This window comes from Orcinus orca, chromosome 1, assembly GCF_937001465.1.
Source record: "Orcinus orca chromosome 1, mOrcOrc1.1, whole genome shotgun sequence".
NCBI lineage: Eukaryota > Metazoa > Chordata > Mammalia > Artiodactyla > Delphinidae > Orcinus > Orcinus orca.
In genome coordinates, this window is record NC_064559.1 from 194,644,685 (window position 1) to 194,672,638 (window position 27,954).

At 44.4% G+C, this 27,954-nt stretch overlaps 2 protein-coding genes and 1 long non-coding RNA gene across 6 annotated transcripts in view; 2 read left to right on the plus strand and 1 right to left on the minus strand.

The window, feature by feature from the left end:
- TCEA3 (transcription elongation factor A3) overlaps window positions 1–1,928 on the plus strand; it is a 36,355-nt gene extending 34,427 nt beyond the window's left edge. Inside the window, exon 11 of the mRNA XM_049696819.1 lies at window positions 732–1,928. Coding sequence (XP_049552776.1) covers window positions 732–740 — 9 coding nt within the window. The 3' untranslated portion in view covers window positions 741–1,928. The remainder of the gene's footprint in view (window positions 1–731) is intronic.
- Window positions 1,929–3,003: 1,075 nt separating this feature from the next.
- LOC125960988 (uncharacterized) lies at window positions 3,004–9,353 on the minus strand. Its single transcript, XR_007471256.1, has 3 exons — window positions 9,233–9,353; window positions 7,668–7,774; window positions 3,004–4,437 (listed from the first exon to the last, which is right to left on the minus strand). It is a non-coding gene; the product is annotated as an uncharacterized LOC125960988 (long non-coding RNA).
- Window positions 9,247–17,820, plus strand: ZNF436 (zinc finger protein 436). Of its 4 annotated transcripts, none has more exons than XM_033416301.2 (4): window positions 9,247–9,387; window positions 10,645–10,739; window positions 11,541–11,667; window positions 14,094–17,820. In XM_033416301.2, exons 2-4 carry the CDS (start codon window positions 10,707–10,709, stop codon window positions 15,344–15,346), a joined length of 1,413 nt encoding a protein of 470 aa, XP_033272192.1. In that variant the 5' UTR covers window positions 9,247–9,387; window positions 10,645–10,706; the 3' UTR covers window positions 15,347–17,820. The 4 variants fall into 4 exon arrangements, with proteins under 4 accessions (XP_033272192.1, XP_033272194.1, XP_049552760.1 ...); XM_049696803.1 differs by lacking the exon at window positions 9,247–9,387 and adding an exon at window positions 9,901–10,261; XM_033416303.2 differs by lacking the exon at window positions 10,645–10,739 and having other exon boundaries at window positions 9,251–9,387.
- The last annotated feature ends 10,134 nt before the right edge of the window (window positions 17,821–27,954 follow it).

Here is a 27,954-nt window from a genome sequence, read left to right on the forward strand (position 1 = left end):
ACAGCCATACAAAAAAGCCCTGAGCACATACGTGCCTGGTACATAGAAACCACCATTCTTATTATTGTGAGTTTCTTACCTATTAGTATTATGGGAGCTTCAGCAAGTCATTTAACCTGTCTGAATTGCTTCTTTACCTGGGAAAATGGAAGAGTTATGACAGTGCCTATCTCACAGGGTGGCTGTGAGGATGAAATGAGTTAATATACGTTAATGCCGCCTAGCCCAGAGTAAGTGCTCAATCAGTTGTAGCTATTGTGTTACTATTGGGCAGAGCTCCAAACCCAGCTCCTCCTTCCTGATTCCTGGAGAGAAACTGGAATTTGGAAGTTGGAGAGGCAGGTCCCACTAGAGGTGGCAGCTACATGGCTTCTGACAAAATTTTCAGGTAGTGTCCATTGCCATGTGGGAGACCTAAAGTCTAACCAAGCTATTAGTAATAATCACGGTGTTATTTCTGACCATAAACTGAGAGCCTACTGCATGTCCGCCATCGAATTTCCATTCATTACTTGATATGCTTTTCTGCATTGATCGGCGTTATGATCCCATTATGCAGATGAGTGATTTGCTCGGGGTCACACCGCTAATAATGGCAGAGCTGGGATCTGGACTCTGGTCTGTGTGGCTCCAGACCCCACCTTCCTTTTCATGTCCCTCCACCTGCCTCTAGCCTCCCTGAGTCACGGCAAAGAAAGTTCTAAAACACTGTTGCCTTTTTGGTTTTGTAGTTCTGCTGACAGAACCACCAGCCAGAATTTCAGTGAACAAGGTGAGGAAGAACAAAGAGAAAGCACTAAGCCATCGTAACTGGAGAAAAATAAAAATTAAAACGAAGAAAAGTACTTAACTCTGAATGGGGCATTAGGGATCAGAGGGAGAATTCTTTTACAAATTAATAATCAATTATTAATAGTGATTGACTAATAGGGGGAGGCTAATTGGGGTACAATGCTTAGTCCGTGTTGACAGACCTCTTGTAGAAACTCAGAGCCTCAGAGCTGAGGTGCCATATCTTTGACAGTGACTGGTAGACCTTTGCTTTGAGTCCCTTCCTTCACATCTGAACCTCTTGGCCTTTTCTGAGTTGAAAACTACCAGACCGACTCAAATCTTACCCACCCCACCATGAATCACACGTGCAGAACAGTTGGCACATGGTTTGGCAGATATGACTTCCACATCGTGTAGAAAGATTTCTTCCCCACTCCTCATCTCTTCCCAGACTCTCTGCTATTCCCTGTTCCTAGCTTGTTTGGGGGCCTTTGAGGACTCCAGACCTGGTCCCTCTAGGCAGGGGACACATCATCTTGAGCTGAGGGTTTCTGAGTGAAGTGTACAGTGGTGCCCAAGTTTGGTGGCCCCTGGGAGGTCCTGAGCCTTGGAACCCATCCAGGCCCAGGCAATGCGTTCCTCACAGCTCTATTGTGGCCCGAGCTACAGAGGAAGTCTGCAGTGCACAAGGGCCCTTGTTGTGTTTCTCCCGTGATGAAATTGGCTTGCTTTAAGCTGATAGGAATTTTAGGCAAATCTGGAACCTTCTGGAAAAGCCTTGGGGGCAGGTCTGGTGGGTCTGTCCTGGGTCTTAGTCGCTGACTGTCCCTGGCCTTCCAGCAGCCCCAGGCTGAGGCTCCTGGACCGTGTTTTCTAAAATAACTAACGCGTAAGAGCTTGTGAACTCCTGGGAGCTTGGGCAAGTCACTTAACCTCTCTGAGCCATTTCCTTACCCATCAAAAATGGGAGTGGTACTAGTGCCTGCTTCATAGAGTTTCCATCTGCCTTGGTTCACACTTAGGGTAGCTGTTGGGGTAACTTCAGCCCAAGTTTCTTACGTGCCCTGGCGGAATTGGTTATCACCTTCCTCCTTCTACCCAAGTGCCTCCTCCTGTAGATGAAGCCTGTAAATAAAACTGTGTACAGAAACCTGCCACCATCTCCAGGTTTTCAGCGGTCAGATTTGGGGTGGGTCCTTTGGAAGGACTGAAAATCCTCTCACAGAAGATACAATACACACAGCTCATAAATGGCAGATCCAGGATGGAAACCCAGGTCTCCTGCTTCCTGTCATTGTGCTTTATGCTATGAGAAATCCAGGGCCATACACAGTGCTCGGCCCCTACCTTCCAGGAGCTCCCAGCCTGGCAGGGGAAGAAGCCACAGGTAGAGACTTCCACACCAGATGGGGTGTGATAAAGCCTGAGGTATGAATATTACCCACAGAAGTGTAGAAGGGTGTTGCTTAGATACCCAGGTGCTTTTTAAACTGTAATATAGGTGGGAATCCCCTGGGGATCATGTTAAAACGCAGATTCTGATTCAGTGGGTCTGGGGTGGGGCCTGAGATTTTCTTCTTTTCTAACGAGCTCCCAGGTGATGCCAATGCGGCTGGTCCACAGACCACACTTGAGGAGTACTGGCTGAGACATCCAGATTTTTCTCTGCATTATCTAATCCTCCATCCAAACGTCTAGAAATCAAAAGCAGAACAAAATAGCAACCACTATTAATATAATAATATCAATAAATGTTACTTTTGGGCTTTTTAAATATGCCACCCTGGGGCGATCTTCAGTAGTCACAGTCTAAATGTCCATTGTGCTCCCGGTGTCACAAGGATTTACAGCATAGGAAAAAATACAAAACTCAATAACCTTACTGTTTACAAAGGAGATGAGTCAGATTAAACAGCAGAAGAACAAGTCGGCTCCAGTTCGCACATCTATACAGTACACATCTACATTCGCAAAAGGACACAGAAAAGCATGAATAGGCCTCAGACTGTGTTCATCAGCAGGCGTCAATACCCTCCCCACTGGTCTTCCTGTGTCCACCCAGGACCCCCTCCAGTTCATGCTCTCCACTGCGCTGACCAGAATAGGCTTTTCAAAATTGCAAGTCTGACCATGTTACAGCCCCTGCCCCACCACTCCACCACCCCCATTTGCAACCTTCCATTTTTTCCCGCTGCTCTTGGCAGGGCCTATAAGGCCCTGCAGGGCTGGCCTCTGCCTCTCCCCGACACTTTGTGCTCCAGCCACACTGGCCGTGCTGTGTTCCTCCTCGTCACACAGGCTTTGCATATGCTGTTGGCCAGAATACATGGTTTAACCCCATCGCCTCCCTAATATCAAAGATGAAGAGGAAAAAAAAAAAAAAAGATGAAGAGGGTGCGAGCTTCAAGGGAGTTAGTGTTAACTCTACCTCCCTGAAAGGCTTCCTAGGGGGAGGGAGATTGCTGCTACCTTACAGGAGGAAAAAGACGACATTAGGTGAAACAGAGAAGCAACGTGGTTGGGATGGAGGAAAGAAGGTCTCACCAGGAATGTTAGGGCCAAATGACCTTGAAAACCAGAGTCAAGATCCTATGACCATGTATATGTATAACTGATTCACTTTGTTATAAAGCAGAAACTAACACACCATTGTAAAGCAATTATACTCCAATAAAGATGTAAAGAAAAAAAAAAGATCCTATGACCAGTTTAAAAGAGGATTTCAAATGTTACAGAAACCTGAAATACTACAGAGAAGTCTTTCTTAGTAGTCTCATCCAGACTACCAAATTTCTGTCTTTAGCTCTGAGGTTTTTTATTTTTTTGAGCTTGAGACTTCAGTCACCAAGTGCCTATCTGGATATCTACTCCAAGTACCCCACTGGCCCTCTCAATACAATTAATCACAAACTGAATTCACGTCTTCTCTTTCTTAAATCCCCTCTTCTGTCTTTTCTATTTGTCAACTAGTTCATTACTTAGAACCATCTTTGAGCCTTTTCCCTTGCCCTCTTCATTTTATCATTTTATAGTCTCTCCCTTACCCAATCCTTCTCTCCATTGCCATCACCATCAACATTTTCTCTCAGGTCTTCTTTTTTCTCCAACTGATGCCAAGGCCTTCTACTGGTCTCCCAACTCAAAACACTCCCTACCGGGACTTCCCTGGCAGTCCAGTGGTTAAGACTCCACGCTTCCAATGCAGGGGGCGCAGGTTCCATCCCTGGTCTCGGAACTAAGAAACCACATGCCACGTGGTGCAGCCAAAAAAACAAAAACAAATAAACAAGCAAACAGAAAACAGTCCCTACCTTACCTGCATGAGCCATGCACGGCTCTGAGCATCATTCCCCCAATCATTTTCAGTGGATTTTCACCAGCTATACCTGGTCTGACTTTCAAAGTTCCCTTCCATCTGCCTGTCTTTAGTGATTTATCTTCCACCCCTGCTGCCCCTCATGCTCCAGCCTAAGGGAGGTATTTGTCCTGTTCTTGAAAACCTGATGGACCTTACCAACTGTGACTGCCTATTCCGATTCCCCCTCCTCCACCCAAGTCCAAATCTTACCCATTCTTCAAGGCTCACCTCAGATACACGTCTTCTACGAAGTCTTCTCTGATAACCCTGGCCACAAGAGATGGTTCCTCAGAACTCCCACAGCACTGTGAAACGCCAATAATTACAGTGCATTCTACCATGATAATGATAATAATTCCTTTCTATGACAGTGTCAATAATATCTATTAAGGGGACTTCCCTGGTGGTCCAGTGGGTAAGACTCCACACTCCCAATGCAGGGGGCCTGGGTTCGATCCCTGGTCGGGGAGCTAGATCCCACATGGATGTTGCAACTAAGAGTCCGCATGCCGCAACTAAAGATCCCATAAGCTGCAGTGAAGATCCCACGTGCTGCAACGAAGACCTGGCGCAGCACAGCCAAAATATTAATTAAAAAAATAATATCTATTAATTTTTGAGCATTTACTAGCTGGGTATCTTGGGCACATTATGTAAATTCATGCCTTCGTCTTTCATCTGTAAAATGATGGTAATAATAGCACATAGCTCATAGGGCTGTTGTGAGGATTCATTAGAATCATACCTGACACAAAGTACCTGACTAGTGAACATTAGCTATTGTTATGAGTATAGGGGTACTTTATATTGTCTCAACTAATCCTCAGACCCCCTGAACTAGGTTCTTTTTAAAAAAATTTGTGGGTTGAGAACTGGTGAGTTTTAGATTAAATGAACTTGTGTGCAAAAAAAAATTGTGGGAGGGCTTCCCTGGTGGTGCAGTGGTTAAGAATCCGCCTGCCAATGCAGGGGACACGGGTTCAAGCCCTGGTCCGGGAAGATCCCACACGCCACGGAGCAACTAAGCCCGTGCGCCACAACTACTGAGCCTGCACTCTAGAGCCCGTGAGCCACAACTACTGAGCCCATGTGATGCAACTACTGAAGCCCATGTGCCTAGAGCCCGTGCTCCACAACAAGAAAAGCCACCGCAATGAGAAGCCCACGCACTGCAACGAAGAGTAGCTCCCGCTCACCGCAGCTAGAGAAAGTCTGCACGCAGCAACGAAGACCCAATACAGCCAAAAATAAATAAAATAAATTTATTTAAAAAAATAAAATAAAAATTTTAAATTGTGAGAAAATATACATAACAAAAAATTTACCATCTTAACCATTTTTAAGTGTACATAAAGTCCAGTAGTGTTAAGTACATTCACATTGTTGTGCAACCAATCTCCAGGAGCTCTTTTCATTTCGCAAAACTGAACTTCTGGGGCTTCCCTGGTGGAGCAATGGTTAACACTCCACGTTCCCAATGCAGGGGGCCCAGGTTCGATCCCTGGTCAGGGAACTAGGTCCCACGTGCATGCCGCAACTAACAGTTCCCATGCCACAACTAAGGAGCCGGCGAGCCAGAACTAAGGAGCCCACCTGCTGCAACTAAGACCCAGCACAACCAAATAAATAAACAAAATGTAACCAAATAAATAAGTAAATAAAATAAATATTTTTTAAAAAACCCTGAACTTCTATTCCTATTAAACAATTCCCCATTTCCCCCTTCCCCCGCCCCTGGCAAGCACTATTTTACTTTCTGTCTCTATGAACTGTATTATTATATTCTTTTTACAAACCAAAACAACGGAGGCTCAGAGAGTAATTTGCTTCTATGAGACAGAATCTGGACTTGAACCTGGGCCTCCGTTCATGCACTTTGAAACATGATTTCACCTTACAGATGGGAGGTGAAAAATCATCTGTGATGCGTTTTACCTCTCCTACAACCATGATGGCCACTGTGTGACAAGGCCCTCCTCTGTGCCCGTGCATTTTACGTTTTGCAGCCATTCTCACATTTAATCCTCACAGCAGCCCTGTAGTCACTGTGAGGGGGCAGTATCCTAACTCCCAGCACAGTGCCGGTACAGGACAGAGACAGTAAATATGTTCAGTGAATATAGGCCTATTTGATGCCTTTAAATAGGTTAAACAATACTAAATAAGTTTGTTTTGCATTTTTAATGCAATTGTTTACATTATTTGAAAATGTTGACTCTCTAAGGAGAAAACCAGCTGAAATGCATGAGGTCATAAAGAGCTTCCCAATCCTGGCCACTCCCCTCTCCTCCTGCAGAGTCAATCTGCTCTTCTCACCCCAGGCCACCCCCCAATCTGCACTTCATCACCAGCATTGCTGATCCACAGCCAGAGACAAACAGGCAGGCAGGCAAAGGGACATAAGAGACTGTCCCTGCTCTGCTTCCTCCCCCTGCCTCTCCACCCCCATACTCTTCCCTCTAACCATACCCAATCCTGACCATTCTGGAACACGCTCTGTCCTTTCACGCCTCCGTGACTTTGCACATGCTGTTCTCGAAGCCTGGAATGCTTTCCCTCGCCTCGTTCTCCACCTCCAAGACTCCTACAGTCTTTGCAAGCGAGCTCCGAAGTTACCTCCTCTGTGAAGACTCCTCCCCTACCCGCCCCCGCAGCTGTGAGCCTGCCCCTCCTCGAAGCCCACTAGCTAGCTCCTCCAAATGCTCTAGAAGTAGGACTGCAATAACTGTTTTTAAGTCAGGGTGTCCCCCACGTCCCCAGCTCCTTGTGCTGAGATGAGGCTTCATCTCTGCTCTGAGCAGGGGTAAAGAGAAGCCCTGATTTTTCTTTTTCAGTGTTCCTGGTATATTTGAAAATGAAGAGATAACAAAACAAGATCTCAAATATTGAGGCATATTTTTCAATGTCTAGCAAATGAATGCTTCCAATACAAAAAGTTATAACTGTGCTGCTCACAAGATAATTATAGGATTTATTAAAATATAATAATTTATAGTGCTCCCCAGGCACAGTGGTCTGTTAATAAGAAAAAAGCTTCAGGATATACAAGGAGGCTCTTTGATCAAATTGGTCAGTGGATCTGACATAACGTAAAACCCCATTCGGAGATAATGTCAAAAGCCTAAATTGGAGACCCTGATGAAACGGTACTCCTGGCCCCTTTCCCCAGTGGTAGGCTGTGCTGCTGCCTCTACACACAGTAGGTGCGCATTGTTTGCTGAATAATGGTAACAAACACAGCTTTCCAAGTTGGTTATTGAAAACCCACACACAATAAGTATTCCTGGGAAACAATGAAGTCGTGAACAATGGGGCAGGAAGCCACCTCCTCCTCCAGTGACCCCCAACTCTCAGAGTCCAGCTGAAGGCTGCAACAGGAAACCCCTCACCCACTGTCTTTCCTCCCTCTCTTCCCCACTCAGGGGCCACCCCCACCCAGGGGCACCAAATGCACTCATGCTTTCCATCCGCTCTCCGCCCCTCTTCTCCTCTAGCCTCTGGAGGGTCCCAGGTGAAGAAAGAGAAAAGCACTTACTCACAGAAGGAGGCAAGCAGCCAAGCTGGGTTTGGAGAGTCGTCCTGCCCCCAGGCAGGCCTGAGGAATAAAAGGAACGGCGAGAGGACAAAGAAGGACTTAAAGCTCTGGAACAAGGGGAAAGAAAAGGCCTAAGAAAGTTTACAAAGCAATCTGTCAGAGAAGGGATGAAAAGGGAGCCCCACTGAGCTGAGGGGCTCAGGCACTCACCTCACCTTCGGCCCAGTTAGAAACCTGCAATTACTTGGCCAAAGTCTGAACCGATCTCCCTCTTCCTTGTCCCAGAGGTTTCCCTGGGAGTGCAAGGCCTCACCTTGCTGGGTTCTTGGCAGCCCCAAATACCTCTGCTCTACTCGGCTCAATACGCCAGTTCTCTTGAACCCAACTAACTGGCTCAACTTCCAGTTCCCTCTGGATTTTCAGCAGAAACACTATGGATAATACAGTCATCAGCAGATCCTCAAAGCTATCCAGCAACTCTGACTGCCCAGATGTTCTGAGCCGGTGAAAATATCCACAGGCCTTTCTGAAAGTCTCTCCTGCTACCAAAGGCAGGATTAATAATAATACCAACTATCATCTGAGTGCTCACTCTGTGTCGAATGCTTTAAGTCATCTCACTTACTGCTCACCACCACCTTAGGTATGATTACCCAATTTCACAGAAAGGGAAATAGGCCTGGAGAGATTAAATGTCTTTCCAAGGGATACACAGCCTGGATTCCAACCCAGGTCTGTCTGACCTTGGTGCCCACACACTTCCCACTCAGGACACTGCCTCTTGGGGACCCTCTGCGATTCTACTTCTTGTGGTTCCCATATTAATTTTAGATGGGGTAGGATGGTACAATTCTGTGGTATCTAAAAAAATCCCTTGCCTCACAGTTGGGAGTGAGAAGAGGAGCGGGCGTGGGAGAGTCTGCCTCATGGCTGGGTAGGGTCTTAGTTCTTTTTAGACACTTGAGTAATTTAACCATAAATAACTGGGCACTGGGAACAGGACACTCACTAATAAAAGCATAGCCTAGAGTCACGTTTGAAGAAAAAAATTCAAGTCACTTAGTGGGTGGACATATCTGCAAAACAAAAGAAAAGCCCCTTTCCCAGCCCAGGCAGAGAAGTCTCCTGTACAGTTAGAGACAACAGGCTTCTGGGCACGTAGCCAAGGTTCTGGGGATATTTATAACTCGAAGAGGGTGGGAGTCCCTAATAAGCTGCTATATTCTTTTTCCATCACTTCCCTCTCCAAGGCTACAGCGAGCTCAGAGCTCTTCCCCACGCAGAATGCCTGCTTTCCCTAGTGCTCGGCTTCCATTGTCTAATTTTCTCATCCTGGCTGGGGAAAGGGAAGGCTGCAAGTCCTTCCGTTCGGAAGAACTCCAGTTGAATGTAGCTTAGCTGCTGGTGGTGTTTCTTGGCTAGCTGCTGTGGTCTCAGGAATCTGCCTATGAGCCTGTGGTTTCTCTGAGCTGTCTGAGAGTCTGAGGTCTCGGGAATCTGTGAGTCTTTGGGATCCGCCTACGATCTCTGGGCTTTGCCTGCACGTCTACGGATTCGAGATCTACCTCCAGATCTGAAGATAGACAGGATCTGCCAGTGACCCCCAGAATCTTTCCGAACGTCTGTAGTCTCAGAGAACTCTGCCTGAGGATTTGAAATCTGTTTGAGGCCTCTTGGATCTTGGAGCCGGCGACCTAGCGGATCTTTTGCGGGCCAGGAGGTAGGTCTGTTCGTTCCCAGTTCGGGTTTTCGGCTTCCCACCTTCAGTTGGTCAGGGACTGCTAACAACCTAAGGGTCCGCCGGGCGTGGGCCATTAGAGGCCCACGATCCCATCGATGCGGGAAGCCGCCAGGAACCCTTATAGCAGGCAAGCCCTTAGGGATGATAAGGACGGTCCTTCCCAACCCTGGGGTCTGGCTCGCTCCACCTTACGCGCCCCTATACCCCACCCTCGCTTCTGATTTCCCTCCGGCTTTTGCGTCCCCTCCGCTAGGCGCAACTCAGCCTGCCCCTCAAGGAGCGCCCTCTTTAGAAGGACGCCCCCACAGGGTTAACAGCGATGGAGCCGGGACACAAGCCTGGCCCAGCCGCGGACCACACTTGCTGGCAGACGGGCGGCGCGTTGTCCCCTAGGAGTTGTAGTCTGCGTAGCAGTGTGAGAATGCCGCAGTCGCTGCTGGGTGATGTAGTGCGTGGGTGGAGCTCAAAGTTCCAGCGCGGCCGCTGAGTCTCCCCTGGGGAGTGGGCGGCTGCTGCTTTCCTCTCAGGCCTAGGATGTCAAGTGAGAGCTAATCCCAGCTGAACTCAACACAGGCCAGCGCCTAAATTAGGCTCGACGTCGCAGTTAAGATCCGACTCAAGATAAGCTTGTAGGGACGTGAAGAGAAGCAAGGCAACCTCCCTGGCTTAAGCCGGCTGTGGTCTCCAAGAGAGGAGAGCGGAAGATACTCCGCCCTGGCTAGGAGGACGCGCTTTTTTCTTCACCCTTTTGTTCTTTTCCCTCCGTGGCTTTTGGCCTCTGACTGGCCTTTGTACGCCCGAATGGAACTCCAACTCCCGACAGGCCACGGGGGCGGGCTCAGGCGTGATAAAGGTGCTCGGCCGTGCTACAAGAGGCGGGCCTCGTATTCGCTTCGCTCGCTGATTGGCTGAGGCAGCTGCCGGAAAGGGCCCAGCCTCGACATGGAAGAGCAGAGGCGTTCTGTGGGCTGGGCTGAGAGCCTCCTCCTTGAGACAGCCTCGGCTTGACCCCCGGCCCGGGAGGGACCGAGTCAGGGGGCTGTCTTAGTAATTCCGGGAGCCTCCACCCCTTGGTGGCGGAGACACGGAGGGCGGGTCGCGCTCGAGGGTCAGGGAGGAGAGTGACCCGGCCCGGATTCAGGGCCCTCCCCAGTCGCCTGGCGGCCAGGACTCCAGACCCGGGGAGTGGGCAGGGCCTGTTTCTGTGCCTCACGCCCTGCTTTTCGCCTCCTTTAGCGCTGTCTGCTAGCTGCTTTTCCTGCTCTCTCTCTCCTGGGAGGCGAATCCTTGAGCCCGAGATGGCAGCCACCCTGCTCATGGCTGGGTCCCAGGTAAGCCGGGGGTGGCTTCTCGGACCCTACCTGTGCTTACCCACCTCGTTCCTGCGTTTCTTTGCTCCGCGAATCTCTGTGGGAAATTCCCTGAGATTAGTAATTCGCTTGCTTCGGTATTCTGCCTCCAGAGACCCAGTATCAGAACAGTATAGCCACAAACAAGCATTTAGTGAACACCTGCTGTTTGCCTTTAAATACTGGGGAGACAAAAGATGCATGAGGCATGCCCTCCCTGCCTGCTCACAATCAGTAGGAAGACAGATGCATCCGGTTAACCGTGAAACTACATGATAAGAGCACTATTTTCTGTAGGAGCAACATGCTGTGGGGACCAAGAAGTGGGAGTATTAATTCTGTCTGAGGTGTGGGAGGGAGGGAGGAGTGGAGCAGAGCAGCGAGATGGGGCGCATTGAAGAACAGTCGGTGCTGGAACAGGGCCTTAAGGAACAGTAGGATTTCACTACCCTGAGAAAGATATTCCAAGAAAATAGGAACATTGTGGGTAAAGGTATGGAATGATGTAAGTGCTAGTTGTATTCTGAGAAAAGTACTGCTAGAGGGTAAGGTTCGGAGTGGGGCAGGGATATCTGGCCGTGGGACCAAAGCAATCAGCTCATAAATTGCTCTCTCCTTTACCACATCTCTTTGTTGCTTGTTTATTTCTCCTTTGGACTCTACATATCAGACCTAATACCTTTTGCCTCCTCAACAATTCTAGCCATGTCTCTAATTTCGAGAAGAAAAACTGGTACTAACCTCCTAGATACCAAGTATTGAGGAAGCGATATGTGATTTCAGGCACCTGTGACATTTGAAGATATGGCCATGTATCTCACCCGGGAAGAATGGAGACCTCTGGACCCTACACAAAGGGACCTTTACAGGGATGTTATGCAGGAGAATTATGGAAATGTTGTCTCATTAGGTAAGTATTCTCTATCTTTCTCCACCCCACGTTTTTGAGACTGTCAAAAATGCCTTAGCTCTGTCAACACAACCTAGTTAGTTGATTCTTAAAGCTCTTAATTGGATTTTGGCTTGAGTTGAGTCCTCAGGCAGATCTTTGAATGCGGGAATATCAAGGTCATATGGTCTAAAATGAAAGATCGTTCCTGCACATTTTAGAAACACTCAGATTTCTTGCGCCCTGAGTCATTTGCCATTCTCCAGCCTGTCTGTACAGATCACTGACCAAACAGGTCTGACATAATGGTGCTTGCCAGGATATAAATGCCCCTGTAAATGGTGCTTTTACTAGAAGATAAAGGGGTTCTGACCCAGGTTCATGGGAAGGCAAAAGCCACCTTTTTGTGTTTGCTTTGGCTTCAGAGCTGTAGCTTTGACTCAGGTCCTTTATTTATCCAGAGCAGGTACTTGTCTAGAGACATTTCAGAGTTGATCATAGATTTTGAGTGTGTCAGATGATGCTGTTCCAGAAGAATCCTGAACTAAATGAGATCACAAATTCTATTAGAGAGGGAAGCTAATTTTTTTGGTGGTCTGCAAACCTGTCTTTTCTCTTAGATATCCTTTGGTCTGGGTGTAACTAGAATAAACAGTGTATTCTTGAGCTGAAAGTCTTTTGACTCACTTTGTCTCCTGTTAGGACTTGACAGAAGTTAGCAATCATGTATGGTTGACTAGGTCATCTGCCATTCATTAGGATTATTCCTTTTTATGAAATCTTTATTCCTATAGCTTTTAACAAACAAAAGGCAAACTGTGGAGGGTTTCCTTTTTAAATTGGGCTCTCTCTGATGTCCCAACTTTCTTGGATCCTTCCTTTCAAAATGCAGCCAGAAGTGAAGTTATCTACCCAGATCTATTGTAGTCAGTAACCCAGATATTCCACTCAATCCAACAAAAGCAAGAAATGAGAATCTTAAAGAAATGTGAATTTATGTGTCAGTGGTCCAGCCCAAGGAGCACATTTTGGAAGGATGGAAGCATGGAAGCACAAAAATATATATATATATATATATTTCTTGCCCATATAAGTTTGGGAGTGGGTTAGATAATGTTTACAAGGCTTCTTTACCTCAAGACTCTTCAGAACCTTTAATGTGATATCAGGCATTTTTAATTTCTAAGAAGATGATGTTGTATGCACCATTTACCAAACTAATTTATCCCTGGACCCTTTTCTCCCAGCATACCTAGTAATCTCTTTCTGAAGAGTGTACCAAGAAACACAACTTCGAAAAAGCAGTGTCTGGTAGAAAGTTTCTTGTAGACAGTGACTTTGTATATTTTGATTTTCATTTAAAGTCTTTACCTACTCAATGCCAAGAATATTCTGAGCCAGGCATCTCTTTTGCCTTCTCCAACCTTCCCACCTCTATTTTCATTAAAAGGCCACTGAGGGAATTCCCTGGCGGTCCCGTGGTTAGGACTCTGCACTTTCACTGCGCTGGGCCTGGGTTTTATCCCTGGTGGAGTTCCCCGCAAGCCACATAGCGCGGCCAAAAAAAAAAAACAGCCACTGAAAAGTAGCAAGTAACATTTGGCAGTCATTTTTCTTGTCAACCGAGACTTGATATAGATTGATAAAAATTTGTTTTTCTCCATGCTAACCCAGTAGGTTCTTAGTAAATATTATATAATGGTAATGAAGAAGGCTTGACAAGAACATACACATACACACACATTCATTCACATATAAAATATCTAGGCTCTTGGCTTTTAGAAATTCTAATTTAGAGTCTTTTATATTTTCTGTTTATGGTTTTCTTCTTTTGAAACACCAGGAACATATACAATATTCATAAGGAACTATTAACTGTAGTGATACAGAGCATGAACTTTTATCAGACAGAACTGGATTTGAATCTTAGTTTCACCATTTACTACTGTATGACCTTTTGCGAGTCACTTCTGTGGGCCTTGAATCTCTCATTCATAAAGTAGAAATCATCATAATGCCTGGCTCTCAGGGCAGCTGAAGTAATTCACATAAAGAACTTAAAACATGGGGCTTCCCTGGTGGCACAGTGGTTGAGAATCTGCCTGCTAATGCAGGGGACACGGGTTCGTGCCCTGGTCTGGGAAGATCCCACATGCTGCGGAGCAACTAGGCCCATGAGCCACAACTACTGAGCCTGCGCGTGTGGAGCCTGTGCTCTGCAACAAGAGAGGCTGCGATAGTGAGGCCCGCACATCGCGATGAAGAGTGGCCCCCGCTTGCCACAACTAGAGAAAGCCCTCGCACAGAAACGAAGACCCAACACAGCCCAAAATAAATTAACTAATTAATAAAAAAGAAAAAAAAAAAAGAACTTAGCACAGTGCCCAGCACACAGTAGATAATTTTTGTGTGTGTTTACCAGTATTATTCTTCACCTTTTATTACAGATTTTGAAATCAGAAGTGAAAACGAGGTGAATCCAAAGCAAGAGATTAGTGAAGATGTGGAATTTGGGACTGCATCTGAAAGACCTGTTGGTAATACTGAGGACAGTCCTGAAAGTGAAGAGGCCTTTGAAAACAGGGATAGATCAGAAAGACAATGGGGAGATCTAACAGCAGAAGAGTGGGTAAGCTATCCTCTCCAACAAGTCACCGATCTGCTTGTCCACAAAGAAGTCCATACAAGCATCCGATATCATATATGTTCTCATTGTGGAAAGGCCTTTGGTCAGATCTCAGACCTTAATCGACATCAGAAAACCCACACCGGTGACAGACCCTATAAGTGTTATGAATGTGGAAAGGGCTTCAGTCGGAGTTCCCACCTTATTCAGCATCAAAGAACACACACTGGAGAGAGGCCCTATGACTGTAATGAGTGCGGGAAAAGTTTTGGAAGAAGCTCTCACCTCATTCAGCATCAGACAATCCACACTGGAGAAAAGCCCCACAAATGTAACGAGTGTGGAAAAAGTTTCTGCCGGCTCTCTCACCTAATCCAGCACCAAAGGACCCACAGTGGGGAAAAACCCTATGAGTGTGAGGAGTGTGGGAAAAGCTTCAGCCGGAGCTCTCACCTAGCTCAGCACCAGAGGACCCACACAGGTGAGAAGCCTTACGAATGTAACGAATGTGGGAGAGGCTTCAGTGAGAGATCTGATCTGATCAAACACTATCGTGTCCACACGGGGGAAAGGCCCTACAAGTGTGATGAGTGTGGGAAGAATTTCAGTCAGAACTCCGACCTTGTGCGCCATCGCAGAGCCCACACAGGGGAAAAGCCGTACCACTGTAATGAATGTGGGGAGAATTTCAGCCGCATCTCACACTTGGTTCAGCACCAGAGAACCCATACTGGGGAAAAGCCATATGAATGTAATGCCTGTGGGAAAAGCTTCAGCCGGAGCTCTCATCTTATCACACACCAGAAAATTCACACTGGAGAGAAGCCCTATGAGTGCAACGAGTGTTGGAGAAGCTTTGGTGAAAGGTCAGACCTAATTAAACACCAGAGAACCCACACAGGAGAGAAACCCTATGAGTGTGTGCAGTGTGGAAAAGGTTTCACCCAGAGCTCCAACCTCATCACACATCAAAGAGTTCATACGGGAGAGAAGCCTTATGAATGTACCGAATGTGAGAAGAGTTTCAGCCGGAGCTCAGCTCTCATTAAACATAAGAGAGTTCACACTGACTAAGTCCTGTAATTACGACTGAGAAATGATTCATTTGAAGGTACAATTTTATTTGATATCAAAGAGCTCTCTCAAGACTGAGCTGCTTTTACTGTACTGAATTTCCTTGTTGTGGACCACAGTTTAGAACATCGAAGAAGACAAGCCACTTGAAATTCTGATCAATGGCTTTGGGAATGGTATTCCTTCCTCCAAAATAGTGATTTTTATTCACCCAATATTAATGAATTACTTCATCAAAATCAGCCCCACAAGTAACTGGAAATCTGAAGACCAGGTGCTAAATGCTGATAAATGCTCAGGCCTGGAATGGAGTAAATCTTTAAAAGTAATTTCTCCCATCCTTGGCCCAAAGAACTATGCTAGGGGAAATATTGACCTGTGATAGGGTGGTCACAGCTACTTTGGTAAAAGACAACCAGAGACTTTGCTTGAATTGCCACACCTATTCACTCACCATGGTAGCTGGGCACACACATCTTCCCTTCAAAGGGCTTTCTCCTTGAGTTGCTCATGCATTTGTATCTTTCTGTCTTCCTAAGAGCAGGATTCTGCATGATGAAGGCAATGATCATAACTTTTTGCCTCATTGTTTCTAATTAACTTTTTTAAAGCTTTCATGAAGATACAGATTAAAAGGAAAAATGAGATGCAGGTTTGGGGACCAAGGACTCATCAACAGTGGTGACTTTAGCAAGAGATGCCCACTGTTATTGCTATTAATCAGAATTTATTAATTTTCTTTGGGGATCACTGTAGGGAATATTGTAGGGAAAATATCTTCAAGGAAAGATAGGACCATAAGTGATGGTGAAGTGTAAGGAGCAAGTGGAATTGATCACTTCAGGGAAGGAAACACAGAGTCCCTTCCCAAGGAATGCAGGTCATTTCTCTGTTCTTTCCCCTCTACCCTTTAAAATCAATTCTCCCTGTACTGCTAACTCTAGGATTTGATAAGGGCCACATCCCAGTGTTTATCGTAGCTTGCATAAGGGCATGTGTATGTACATGTAAAATGTGTATTCTTATTGTTTTTCCAATAGAAACTGAATTCACACTGAATTAGCATGTTCTTGGGTGATATTGATCATGTGACAGAACTACAGACATAACTCCAATGTGAGAAATGTCCTTTTTTTCATTCTTTATGAAAGAAAATTGAAACACTAGTGCTGTAATGTGTACTCTCCTGTAAGATCTGTCTTTGTACAGAACGAAGCACTTGTTTATATGTATCGGTCAGTTGGAGATTATTACCAGACAAATAGGTTGATTGTCCTGTTCTCAGACTGAATTATCTTCTCTTTGGCCTAGTCACAGGGAATTAATAAAACTAGATAGGAATGTATTTCCATTCTCCCAGCCTACAGATTTAAGTGGTTAATGTAAGAGTTGACCCAATTTAAGCCCAGTACTGTCAGTTCTTATCTCAGCCCAAATAGGAACTAAGAAATATCCCAAATGTTGATGCTTATCCAAGCATTTGGGGGTGGGAGTGGGAGGGAACTGATGCCCAGGAGATGGGACTAGAGTGAGGAATATATATTTTTTGAGCCTGCCCCACGTTTTTTCTACTGTATTGTGAGTGTTGTAACATTTGAAAATCTTTTGCCATAGCTCTTTGGGACTTGGCGTTAAAGGAGCCAGTGGTCTCCCTTGGGTAGTGTATTATGTATTTATTATGACCCACAACCACGTGGGTCTGCATCCCTTGCAAATGACACAACCTCAAAAGTAACAATGAAAAACCACTCCACCAAGTAGGTGTCTTTATGTTGTCACTCTTATTTGAATACAAACTTGGGCAGGGAGCATGTTTTTTGTTCTATACAAAATTTAGCTGACTTTGGATATTCATATTTTAATTGTTGAATGACTTACATGTTCTTGATGACTAAACTCAAATGTCTTTTTCCCGTATCAGTGTTGCTGGTGGTTTTAATGAATATCAAAGTTCTCCTGTTGTTTCTGTGAGCCACTAGGGGCATCAGCTTCGGAGTGGCTGCAGAAGAAGACAGCATCTCCATGACCTATTTCACCCCCTTTTCCTTCCCTACTCCCCTGCCCCACCCCCAAGCTGTTCTTTCTGCTGCTTTTGGCTTCTGAGTGCCCCAGCCATCTCTCCAGACATGTACACTTCAGTTGGGAAGTTAAAAGGGCAAGGGCCGGACCAGCTCTGTCTCCTCTCTTCCTGCCAATTGTTGCCCATTTGCTGTGTTGAACCCTGTGTAAAGTTATGCCTCAGTCTCTCTTTGCTAAAGCTTTTTGCATGCCTTCTGCTCCCAAGTCTCTGGCTGCTTCTGCACACACCCTGAACACATTGTGCCTGTTTTCTATGGTTGTGGAGAGTGAGTGAACAAGTAAGTATGTACAGCAGTTTTCCTTATGGTATTGGTCACAGTTATCTTGTGTCTATCTATATCTGTATTATTCTAACAATATCCTGTAATTAAAAGTATAATTTTTAAAATCAAAAAGCTGAGAATTATTTTAGTAATCCAGCACCAATTCATAAAACGGCTTTTCATCAGATTTATTAAAACTGGGCACAATTGTTTCTATATTGATGCATTTGTACAGATGTTCTTGTGGGAATTTGGGAATACCGTGTCTTCACATATTGGTGAGCCCTCTGGATATTGCCAAAATTTGGCAAGTGCAAAAACCTGGACAGTTCCCTATGAAGATTAGGCTGGTGGCAAAGCAACATGGAAATATTTGTTATGGGTAACTCATTAGCTTTGGAGAAGGGAAACAGAAACAAACAAACAAAAATCCTAATGGAAAAATGAGAGGAGGCCATATTGCTTTAAGGAGATATTTTTGAGTATCTGTTAAGGATAGTAAAACAATTTCTGTTAAATTAGTATTAGGATCCTAGAACAGAGATACGTCTTAGAAACAAAGGCTCTATATTCATGACATGATTGTGCAGTCTGCCTAAGGTTGTGGTTATGTTCTACTAGGGTGTGGCTACGATTTTCAAATTACTTACACATAATTTTATCTTACGAAACATTTTTTTAAATGGAAGGCCAGTCTAGGCAGAGGTAGGGAGTGGAAGTGCTTTAAATCGGGGAAAAATACAAATATGAAAGAAAAGTTTTAATTAACCCTATCGCCAAGACTGGAAAAAGAAAGAGATTTTATCAAACCTTTTTTTTTTTTTTTTTTTTTTTTTGGCTGCACCGCATGGCTTGCGGGATCTTAGTTCCCCGACCAGGGATCGAGCCCGTGCCCTTGGCAGTGAAAGCGCGGAGTCCTAACCACTGGACCTCCAGGGAGCTCCTGTAAACATTTTTTAAAACTCCTTTTCTCCTTTCAACATGTTCAGCATTTTTTATTTCTGGGTAGGAAAGTTTAAGGAAAATGCTGGAGAAATTCACCTGGAACCTCTCCATCAGGGCATTTAACTTGTTAATGTTTCGCCATTATTATACTAGGGGCAGATTTCCCTCTTTGAATTTTCTCTAGGAGGCTAGCCCTTTGTTATGGCTGTGCTTCCAGCCCATTAGGACCCCGCTGAGTCTACTGAAATGATAATTTGTTAAATGGTTCCCTAGTGTTTCAAAGGTTAGTGTTCATGCTGAAAAAGGAGTTCCTACGCCCTGGGAGAAATGCACCTCTTTGAAGCATTGGTTAGATACCTAACTCTGTGATGGAGTAGCCAACTGGGACCTGCTTATCTATAGGAGACTTCAAGGTAAAAAGTTGTTAGTGTGGGACTTCCCTGGTGGTCAGGTGGTTAAGACTTTGCCTTCCAATGCAGGGAGTGTGGGCCCGAGCCCTGGTCGGGGAACTAAGATCCTACATGCCTCGCGGCCAAAACACCAAAACATAAAACAGGAGCAATATTGTAACAAATTCAATAAAGATTTTAAAAAATGGTCCACATCAAAAAAAAAATCTTAAATAAAACATTGTAAAGCAGTTATACTCCAATAAAGATGTAAAAAGAAATAGATGGAAGATAAGGAATCAGAAGCAGCCAGTTGAAATTATTTCAAACTTTTTGTGAAGATGAGAGATAAGACTTATGAAAAGAAGTAAGGAATAAGTCCTGGAAATAAAGCAATGGAAAAGGTTTTCATTTAAGGACAGAGAACACTGTGATATGTGAATAGGCAAAGGGGAGAAAATTAGTGGAGAGAAAAGGACTGGAGAAAATAAAAAGTAAAAAACAGTTGAGTAAAATGAATAGAAGAAAATTACCCTGTAATGACCTAAAACGGTTTCATGGTGAATCCCATTGTATTATCTGTTTTCCTAAATGCTTCACATTCGAAGTTTGTATCATTTTCAGCTTCTTCAAAGGTGCTTTTTTTCCCTCTGGCAGAGACTGAGGCTGATAACATCAAAATCTCACTTTGAATTTCACACCAGCCCCTGCGGCTGCCCTGTAGAGGTCTCCACTTGGAAATTACCCAGGCAGACCCCAAACTGAATTTACCACTTTGTTCTATCACCATCCCCCCTCATCTGCTTCTCATGTTATTTCCTAACTCAGTCATGGCATAGTCATCCAAGCTAGAAACTTGCATATCATACTTGAAAACTTCTCCTTTAGCCATCTTCCCAAAATCAATAATGAAAATTAGTTGAATAATTAGTCTTCAATAATTAGTCTTATGACATACCACCTCCTAAGTAGTTCTCAAATCTGTCTACCTGCTCTATGTACTGCCACTACTTATCCTGTGACCTTGGGCAAGTTACTTAGCTTCTCTGTTACTTGGATTGCCCATCTGTAAAATGGGGGTAATTATATCCATCTCACAGAGTTGCAAAGATTAAATTAAATAATGGGGCTCAAAATATTAGCTGCAGTTATTCAGACCATCACCAAGCCACATCCTGCTTACTGAAACAACCTCTTAATGAGTCTCATCTATTTTCAACCCCCTTCCATCTATTCTCCCTTGCTGCAGCTAGAATGATCTTTCTGAAGGGCAAATCCCTTCATGCCACTCTTCTGTGCAAAACTTTTTCATGCTTTCCATTGCCAGCAGCATACAGTGTGATGTAGGTCATCAAGATCTGGCCTCTGCTGCCCTCATCAGCTTCAGTTCTCTGCACTTTCCCTGTACTTGCAACGCTCTTCAAGCTGCATCTCTTTCTCTCCACTCTTCTGGTCAACTCCTCTTCATCCTTCAGGTCTCATACTTAACTTGTTCTAGGGAACCTTTCCCGATCCCATGAGACTGGATCAGGTGTTCCTGTTCAGTGTTCCCTGGGATTATCCCACTGAAAGCACTTTATTCATTTTGTAATTGCCTGTTCACTTTTTCAACTCCTCCATTAGACTTTGATATCCTTGAAGAAATCACTGTCTTGCTAATCATTGTATCTTCAGCCCCTAGCAAAATATTTGACTTAGAGTAGGCAGGCAACAAATATTTCTTGGATAAATGAGAGGAGAATATATATAAACTTCATTCCCTTCATTAGGACTGGTGACTTTATTTCTGATTTGTCACTGCACAAGCTATTTGTCAAAGAAATTCTGTAGAAACAGTAGATATTCTCTCATTGCATATCTGGTGAGGCCTAACGCAAGAGAAAAAAGGCACCTAAAGGCAATGTGGCCCAACTAAGACACCCCCTCCCAAGGTAAAGCTGGGATAAAGTCACCGGCCCCTCACGCTCCAGTACTTGACTCATTGTCATCTTTGGAGTGTTATCTAGGATTAGACATCATGGCAACTTTGGTGACATGTTACAAGGCAAGCTCTCAATACAGGAAGCTTGGGCAGGATTCTAAGTTCCCAGCTGCAGGTTTGGCTGTTGGTCAACCTCTGAAATTCTCCAAGCTGAGCACATAAGCCAATAGTTGTTAATATTTTCAGGAGGATTCAGATTCCTTTGAGAATCTAATGAAAGTTTTGGATCTTTTGTTTGAGAGTTCTTTATTTATTTTGCTTAGAAGTCCTTTATCAGATATGATTTGCAAATATTTTTCCTAGTCTTTGGCTTTCCATTCCCTTAACAGTGCCTTTCAAAGAACCAACGTTTTGGGACTTCCCTCTTGGCGCAGTGGTTCAGAATCTGCCTGCCAATGCAGGGGACACAGGTTTGAGCCCTGATCCAGGAGGATCCCACATGCTGCGGAGCAACTAAGCCCATGTGCCACAACTATGGAGCCTGAGCTCTAGAGCCTGTGAGCCACAACTACCGAGCCCACGTGCCACAACTACTGAAGCCCGTGCACCTAGAGCCTATGCTCTGCAACAAGAGAAGCCACCGCAATGAGAAGCCTGCGCACCACAACGAAGAGTAGCCCCCACTCCCCGCAACTAGAGGAAGCCCATGCGCAGCAACAAAGACCCAACACAGCCAAAGATAAATAAATAAGTACAGTTATATTAAAAAAGAAAAACCCAAAGAACCAAAGTTTTAAATTTTGATGAAGTCCTGTTTTCTAATAGGATTTTTACCCAAGATTTCCTTTTCTAAATCTCCATACTGATAGTTCTTGAGTTACAAGACTTCAATCTTTGGTTTTTAGGCAAGGGAGGGAAGAAGAATGCTTTCTAGACTTCACCCTCATTTGGTTATGTCCACTCTATTGGAGTTTGGATTTTAGCCCAGGTAGTACTGCCATTATACCAGAGCAACAAGGCCATCTCCCTGAGCCCTGCACTTTAACGTTGCACCTTTCCCCACTAGGCCAAGGGGATGTGCCCACCTAGAGCTCATTCTCCCCCCTCCCCTTCTAGATTACAAACCTCAACTATCTAGGACCTTGGAATTCTCTGCCCGGACAGCCCACTTCAAGCCTCTTCCCCAAGTTTGTTCTCTTGAGGGCAAACCAATCTCCATGTGTGTACCCATAGCCCTTGGTTTGGGAGGATGGACAGAGATTGGACCTGCAGCCACACGTGGACCTGAGGGCCCTCCTGGAATAGGACAAAGCCAGAACAGGAAAAGAAGGGGGGCAAGCTTTCATCTGCTTTTGTTTTTGGCCATGCTGCATGTGGGATGTTAGTTTCCAGACCAGGGATCAAACCTACACCCCTGCATTGGAAGCGTGGAGTCTTCAACACTGTACCACCAGGGATGTCCCTTATTTGTACTCTTGTTCAACTCCTCGTCCTAGCCTCCAGGCATACTATCAACTGTTTTTACCAGTGACTTATAAGGAGTCAGAACCTATGATATCCAGATTCCTGAGGTGAGTAATTTGTTGGATGGACGAGTATGCTATGGATGGAACCAGAACACACAAAGAGGAGGAATCTGGGGTGGGTATAAAGAATAGAAATTAAGTCATTTAACAAAAATTTGTTGAGCACCAACAATGTACCTGGCATAGGAATGAATGAGGCAAAGACTCTGCCCTTGTTGAACTTGTATTCTGTGGGGGAGATGGACAATCAACAAAGTTATATATAACATCAGGTGGTAACAAGTACAATAAAGAAAAATAGAGTAAGGGAAGGGGAGTGAAGGGGGACTGCTATTTTAGACAGGATGGTCAAGACTCTCTAAAGGGGTGACATTAGAGCAGAGTTCTGAAGGAGCTGTCAGGATATCTGGAGGAAAGTGTTCTAAGTACTTAGTTTACCAAAGAGCAAATGTAAGGTGCTAGGCAGCGGTTGGCATACTGGAGGAACCAGACTGGGGTGGGTGGAAGTCAGGGAGGAAGGGGGCAAATGGTGGGAGATAAAAACCATCTTTAGAGACTTGTTGAGGAGTTTGAAGCACCTGTTACATCCAAACACATGTTCATATGCCCAGCAGGTAGTTGAAAATATGAGTCCAGAGCTCAGGAGCCCAAATGGGCTTGTAGATAAAGAAATGGGAATAGTGAGTATGGAAATGAGCAGTGAAAACCATGCAAGTGAATGGGGTGGCCCTGATTGAGTGTGAGAACAGCATCGAGGATGGAATCCTGGGAGCACCAATAGGTAATGATGGGCAGAGGAGAGGAGTATTACAGAACCCAGAGAAAAATCCGGAGAGGAGGGTCAGAGGGCAAAGGACGTGACACATTTCAAGATGTCCAAATGTAGCAGATGTCTAGTGAGATACTGTATTTGAAACTCTTTGTAAATGGAAAAACTCCATGCAAGCATAGGTATTATATTACTGTTAGTATTAATGATAATTAGAGAGCACTTCCCCCTTCCTCTAATGGTTATTTTAACTTAATGAAAGTTTAGTTATACACATGTAGTCTATTTATAATCAATCCTTACTATTTTATTGCACTTTCAAAACAAAACAAACGTAAGTAAGTTATACTGAGGGAGCAGGACTCACAATCCCTGTTAAATCTGATTTGTGTAACAGTATAACGTATATTGGTATATGGGTAATAATCGTAGAATTCTACTGGATTTTGGTTAAAAGCTTGCAGTAACACTTCCTAAGGTTTGTCACACATAACTCTTCTGTCTGCCTATAGGGAAGCCTTAAAATAATTAAAACTCAATGGACCAAATATTATGTTCAACAGTATCCTAGAATTTGATTTCTGGAATTTAGGTGGCAGCTGCTGCCACCACCTGTGCCAGTCTCTTTAATGGCTGCAGAGTTCAGTGTTAGCGGGTAGATGCACCAAGGTGCTGATGGTGAGTCTCCAGGGAATCCTGCTGTTGCTAAGCGGGAAAATGTGGTGTTAAATTCTTCCAAAGACCAAGTGTTCATCACTCTTAAATTGGACTTAACAAACCTAATTGAACTTGAAAGTTGATTCTTTTTTTTTTTTTTTTTGCCACACCACGTGGTATGCGGGATCTTAGTTCCCCAACCAGGGATCAAACCCGTGCCCCCTGCAGTGGAAGCGCAGAGTCCTAATCACTGGACCACCAGGGAATTCCTGATTTTTGTTTTCTTCTTTTTTTTAAAAAAATAAATTTATTTATTTTTGGCTGCATTGGGTCTCCGTTGCTGCACGTGGGCTTTCTCTAGTTGCAGTGAGCGGGCTTCTCATATCGGTGGCTTTTCATTGTGAAGCATAGGCTCTAGGCTTGCAGGCTTCAGTCGTTGTGGCACATGGGCTCTAGAGTGCAGGCTCAGTAGTTGTGGCTCACGGGCTTAGTTGCTCCTCAGCATGTGGGATCTTCCCGTACCAGGGCTCGAACCCCTATCCCCTGTATTGGCAGGCGGATTCTTAACCACTGCACCACCAGGGAAGTCCAATTCTTGTTTTCCTGAGTTTGATTGAGGAAATGGAAGGTTGGAAAGGAGAGCTCATTTTGCTAACTTTCTTTTTCACTTTTTTCCCCCACTTTTTCTATTCCCTCAACAGAACCCAAGGAGAGCAGAGAATTCATTTAAAAAAGAAGGACAAAAATAATTTCAAAATCAGAGACTACCAACTTCAGGTTTGGAAATATGAAGGCTTAAAAAGACAAAGGTTTAACTTTATTGGGTTTCATTCATCTCTTCTGGCTGTGTACCGTAATGATTATGAGACTGGAATTTGGAGTTACATCAGAGTCTGAGTCTCAACTCTGACCTGGGAATTAGTTTCTTCATCGGCAAAAGGGAGATGATACCTTTTGGTACTTGCCTCATATATTGTGAGAATTAAATGAGATAGCATGGCAAATGCTTTAAAACGCTAACTAGTATCATGAAGTCTATGTAGGTATAATCTCCATGGGATGTTTTCTTTTCTAGCAAAGCTACCCAAACGGTTGTTGCTCCTCAATATTGAGACGTTGTGAGTCCACAGTTTTGTTCTTAGATACTGTCATTTCTCAGAACATGTTCAAACTGCATTGCAGAGCCAATTTGCAAAGCACATAAGGAAAATGTTCTCATTATCTTATATCACAGTTTGCTTTGGGCTCTAAATAGTATTTTCTAACTTATTCATCAGATTGACAATGATGGGTTTTTGACTGATAAAAATGTCTACCTCTACAAATGAAGAATCTGCCAACAATAAGACTTTAATTGAAAAGGAGCTTGATGAAGTAGCTCAAAACTCGGTTTGAGGGCTTCCCTGGTGGCGCAGTGGTTGAGAGTCAGCCTGCCGATGCAGGGGACAGGGGTTAGTGTCCCGGTCCGGGAAGATCCCACATGCCACGGAGCGTCTGGGCCCGTGAGCCATGGCCGCTGAGCCTGCGCGTCCGGAGCCTGGGCTCCGCGACAGGAGAGGCCACAACAGTGAGAGGCCCTAGTAATGCAAAACAAAAAAAAAACAACTCGGTTTGAGTCTTTGTTCAGCTGTGTGGCTTTGAGCAAATGTTTTAACCTCCCTGAGCCTTGTTTCTTCAATAAAATGGGGTAATATTACTAGCCTTTAAGATTTCATGAGAGGATCAGGAACAGCATTTGTAAAACACTGGAACATGGTAAGAGCTCCATAAATGGTAGTGATTATTGTTTAAAACGTTGTGTCACTAAGATGAAGAAACACTCTTTCCACTTTAAAACAGCTTGATGAATTTGAGAATTAGAAGGGAACTCATTGGGCCAGCTAGGATAATCTTCAAAAGAACAAATGCAAAAATGATGATAAAGCAGGCACACAAAAATGATGATAAAGCAGGCCTTGGGGTAAGTTGACTACAAGCTATTGCAAGCCACCCATACGGCAATTTATTTTTTAAAAGAAGCATAATCCTAGGAGGTAAAAATGAGAGACAGTGTTCAGCTCTGGCCAGTCTTGGTTGGAGCACTATCATTTTGGAAAATGGTAAATAAAGACATTTATTATTTATTTTATTTTTGGCTGCGTTGGGTCTTAGGTGCAGCATGTGGGATCTTCGCTGAGGCATGCAGGATCTTTCCTTGCAGCGTGGGCTTCTACTTGTGGCGTGCAGGTTTCCTCTTCTCTAGTTGTGGTGCATGGGTTCCAGAGCACGTGGGCTCTGTAGTTTACCTCACGCGGGCTCTAGTTGAGGCGTGTGAGCTCAGTAGTTGTCGCATGTGGGCTTAATTGGCCCACAGCATGTGGAATCTTAGTCCCCTGCATTGTAAGGCGGATCCTTTACCACTGTACCACCAGGTAAGTCCCTCTATATTATCTCTTTTTTCCTTTCCCCTGTGTGTGACTTCAAACTGTGTCTTGGATGGCTTAACCTTGTTAGTAGCAAGTGAAGGCATTTTGAAGAGGCTGAATTGATGTAATCTTGTTTGGAGTCTGAGGAACAGACTGTTTCTTTTAGAATCATGAAAGGGACAAGCAAGATGAAGATTAATCTAAGGATCCAATAAAAAGGTTTGGTAATTTTAAACATTCTTTGTTATTTCAGGTTGTAAGTGGTAAAAGTCAAAGCTTCAGTTTGAATATTCTGGTGCCCTGTAATTGTTTTAAGAAGCAAAAGCATGTTGTTCATTGACATACCAGTCAGACCACAGATTTGGTCTGTCACGGGGCAGGGCTGTGGACTCGTCTCGGCCGTGCTGTGTTACCTCATCTTAAAAGGTTAGAGATAGCTACCCACCAACAGTCCCTCCCATCAGGAAACCTGCACAAGTCTCTTAGATAGCCTCATCCACCAGAGGGCAGACAGCAGAAGCAAGAAGAACTACAATCCTGCTGGCTGTGGAACAAAAACCACATTCAAAGAAAGATAGACAAGATGAAAAGGCAGAGAGCTATGTACCAGATGAAGGAACAAGATAAAACCCCAGAAAAACAACTAAATGAAGTGGAGATGGGCAACCTTCCAGAAAAGGAATTCAGAATAATGATAGTGAAGATGATCCAGGACCTCAGAAAAAGAATGGAGGCAAAGATCTAGAAGATGCAAGAAATGTTTAACAAAGACCTAGAAGAATTAAAGAACAAACGAACAGAGATGAACAATACAATAACTGAAATGAAAACGACACTAGAAGGAATCAATAGCAGAATAACTGAGGCAGAAGAACGGATAAGTGACCTGGAAGACAGAATGGTGGAATTCACTGCTGCAGAACAGAATAAAGAAAAAAAATGAAAAGAAATGAAGACAGCCTAAGAGATCTCTGGGATAGCATTAAACAGAACAACATTCACATTATAGGGGTCCCAGAAGGAGAAGAGAGAGAGAAAGGACCCGAGAAAATATTTGAAGAGATTATAGTTGACAACTTCCCTAACATGGGAAAGGAAATAGCCACCCAAGTCCAGGAAGTGCAGCAAGTCCCATACAGGATAAACCCAAGGAGAAACACACCAAGACACATAGTAATCAAGTTGGCAAAAATTAAAGACAAAGAAAAATTATTGAAAGCAGCAAGGGAAAAATGACAAATAACATACAAGGGAACTCCCATAAGGTTAACAGCTGATTTCTCAGCAGAAACTCTACAAACCAGAAGGGAGTGGCATGACATATTTAAAGTGATGAAAGGGAAGAACCTACAACCAAGATTACTCTACCCGGCAAGGATCTCATTCAGATTCGATGGAGAAATCAGAAGCTTTACAGACAAGCAAAAGCTAAGAGAATTCAGCACCACCAAACCAGCTCTACAACAAATGCTAAAGGAACTTCTCTAAGTGGAAACACAAGAGAAGAAAAGGACCTACAACAACAAACCCAAAACAATTAAGAAAATAGTCATAGGAACATACACATCGATAATTACCTTAAACGTGAATGGATTAAATGCTCGAACAAAAAGACACAGGCTTGCTGAATGGATACAAAAACAAAACCCATATA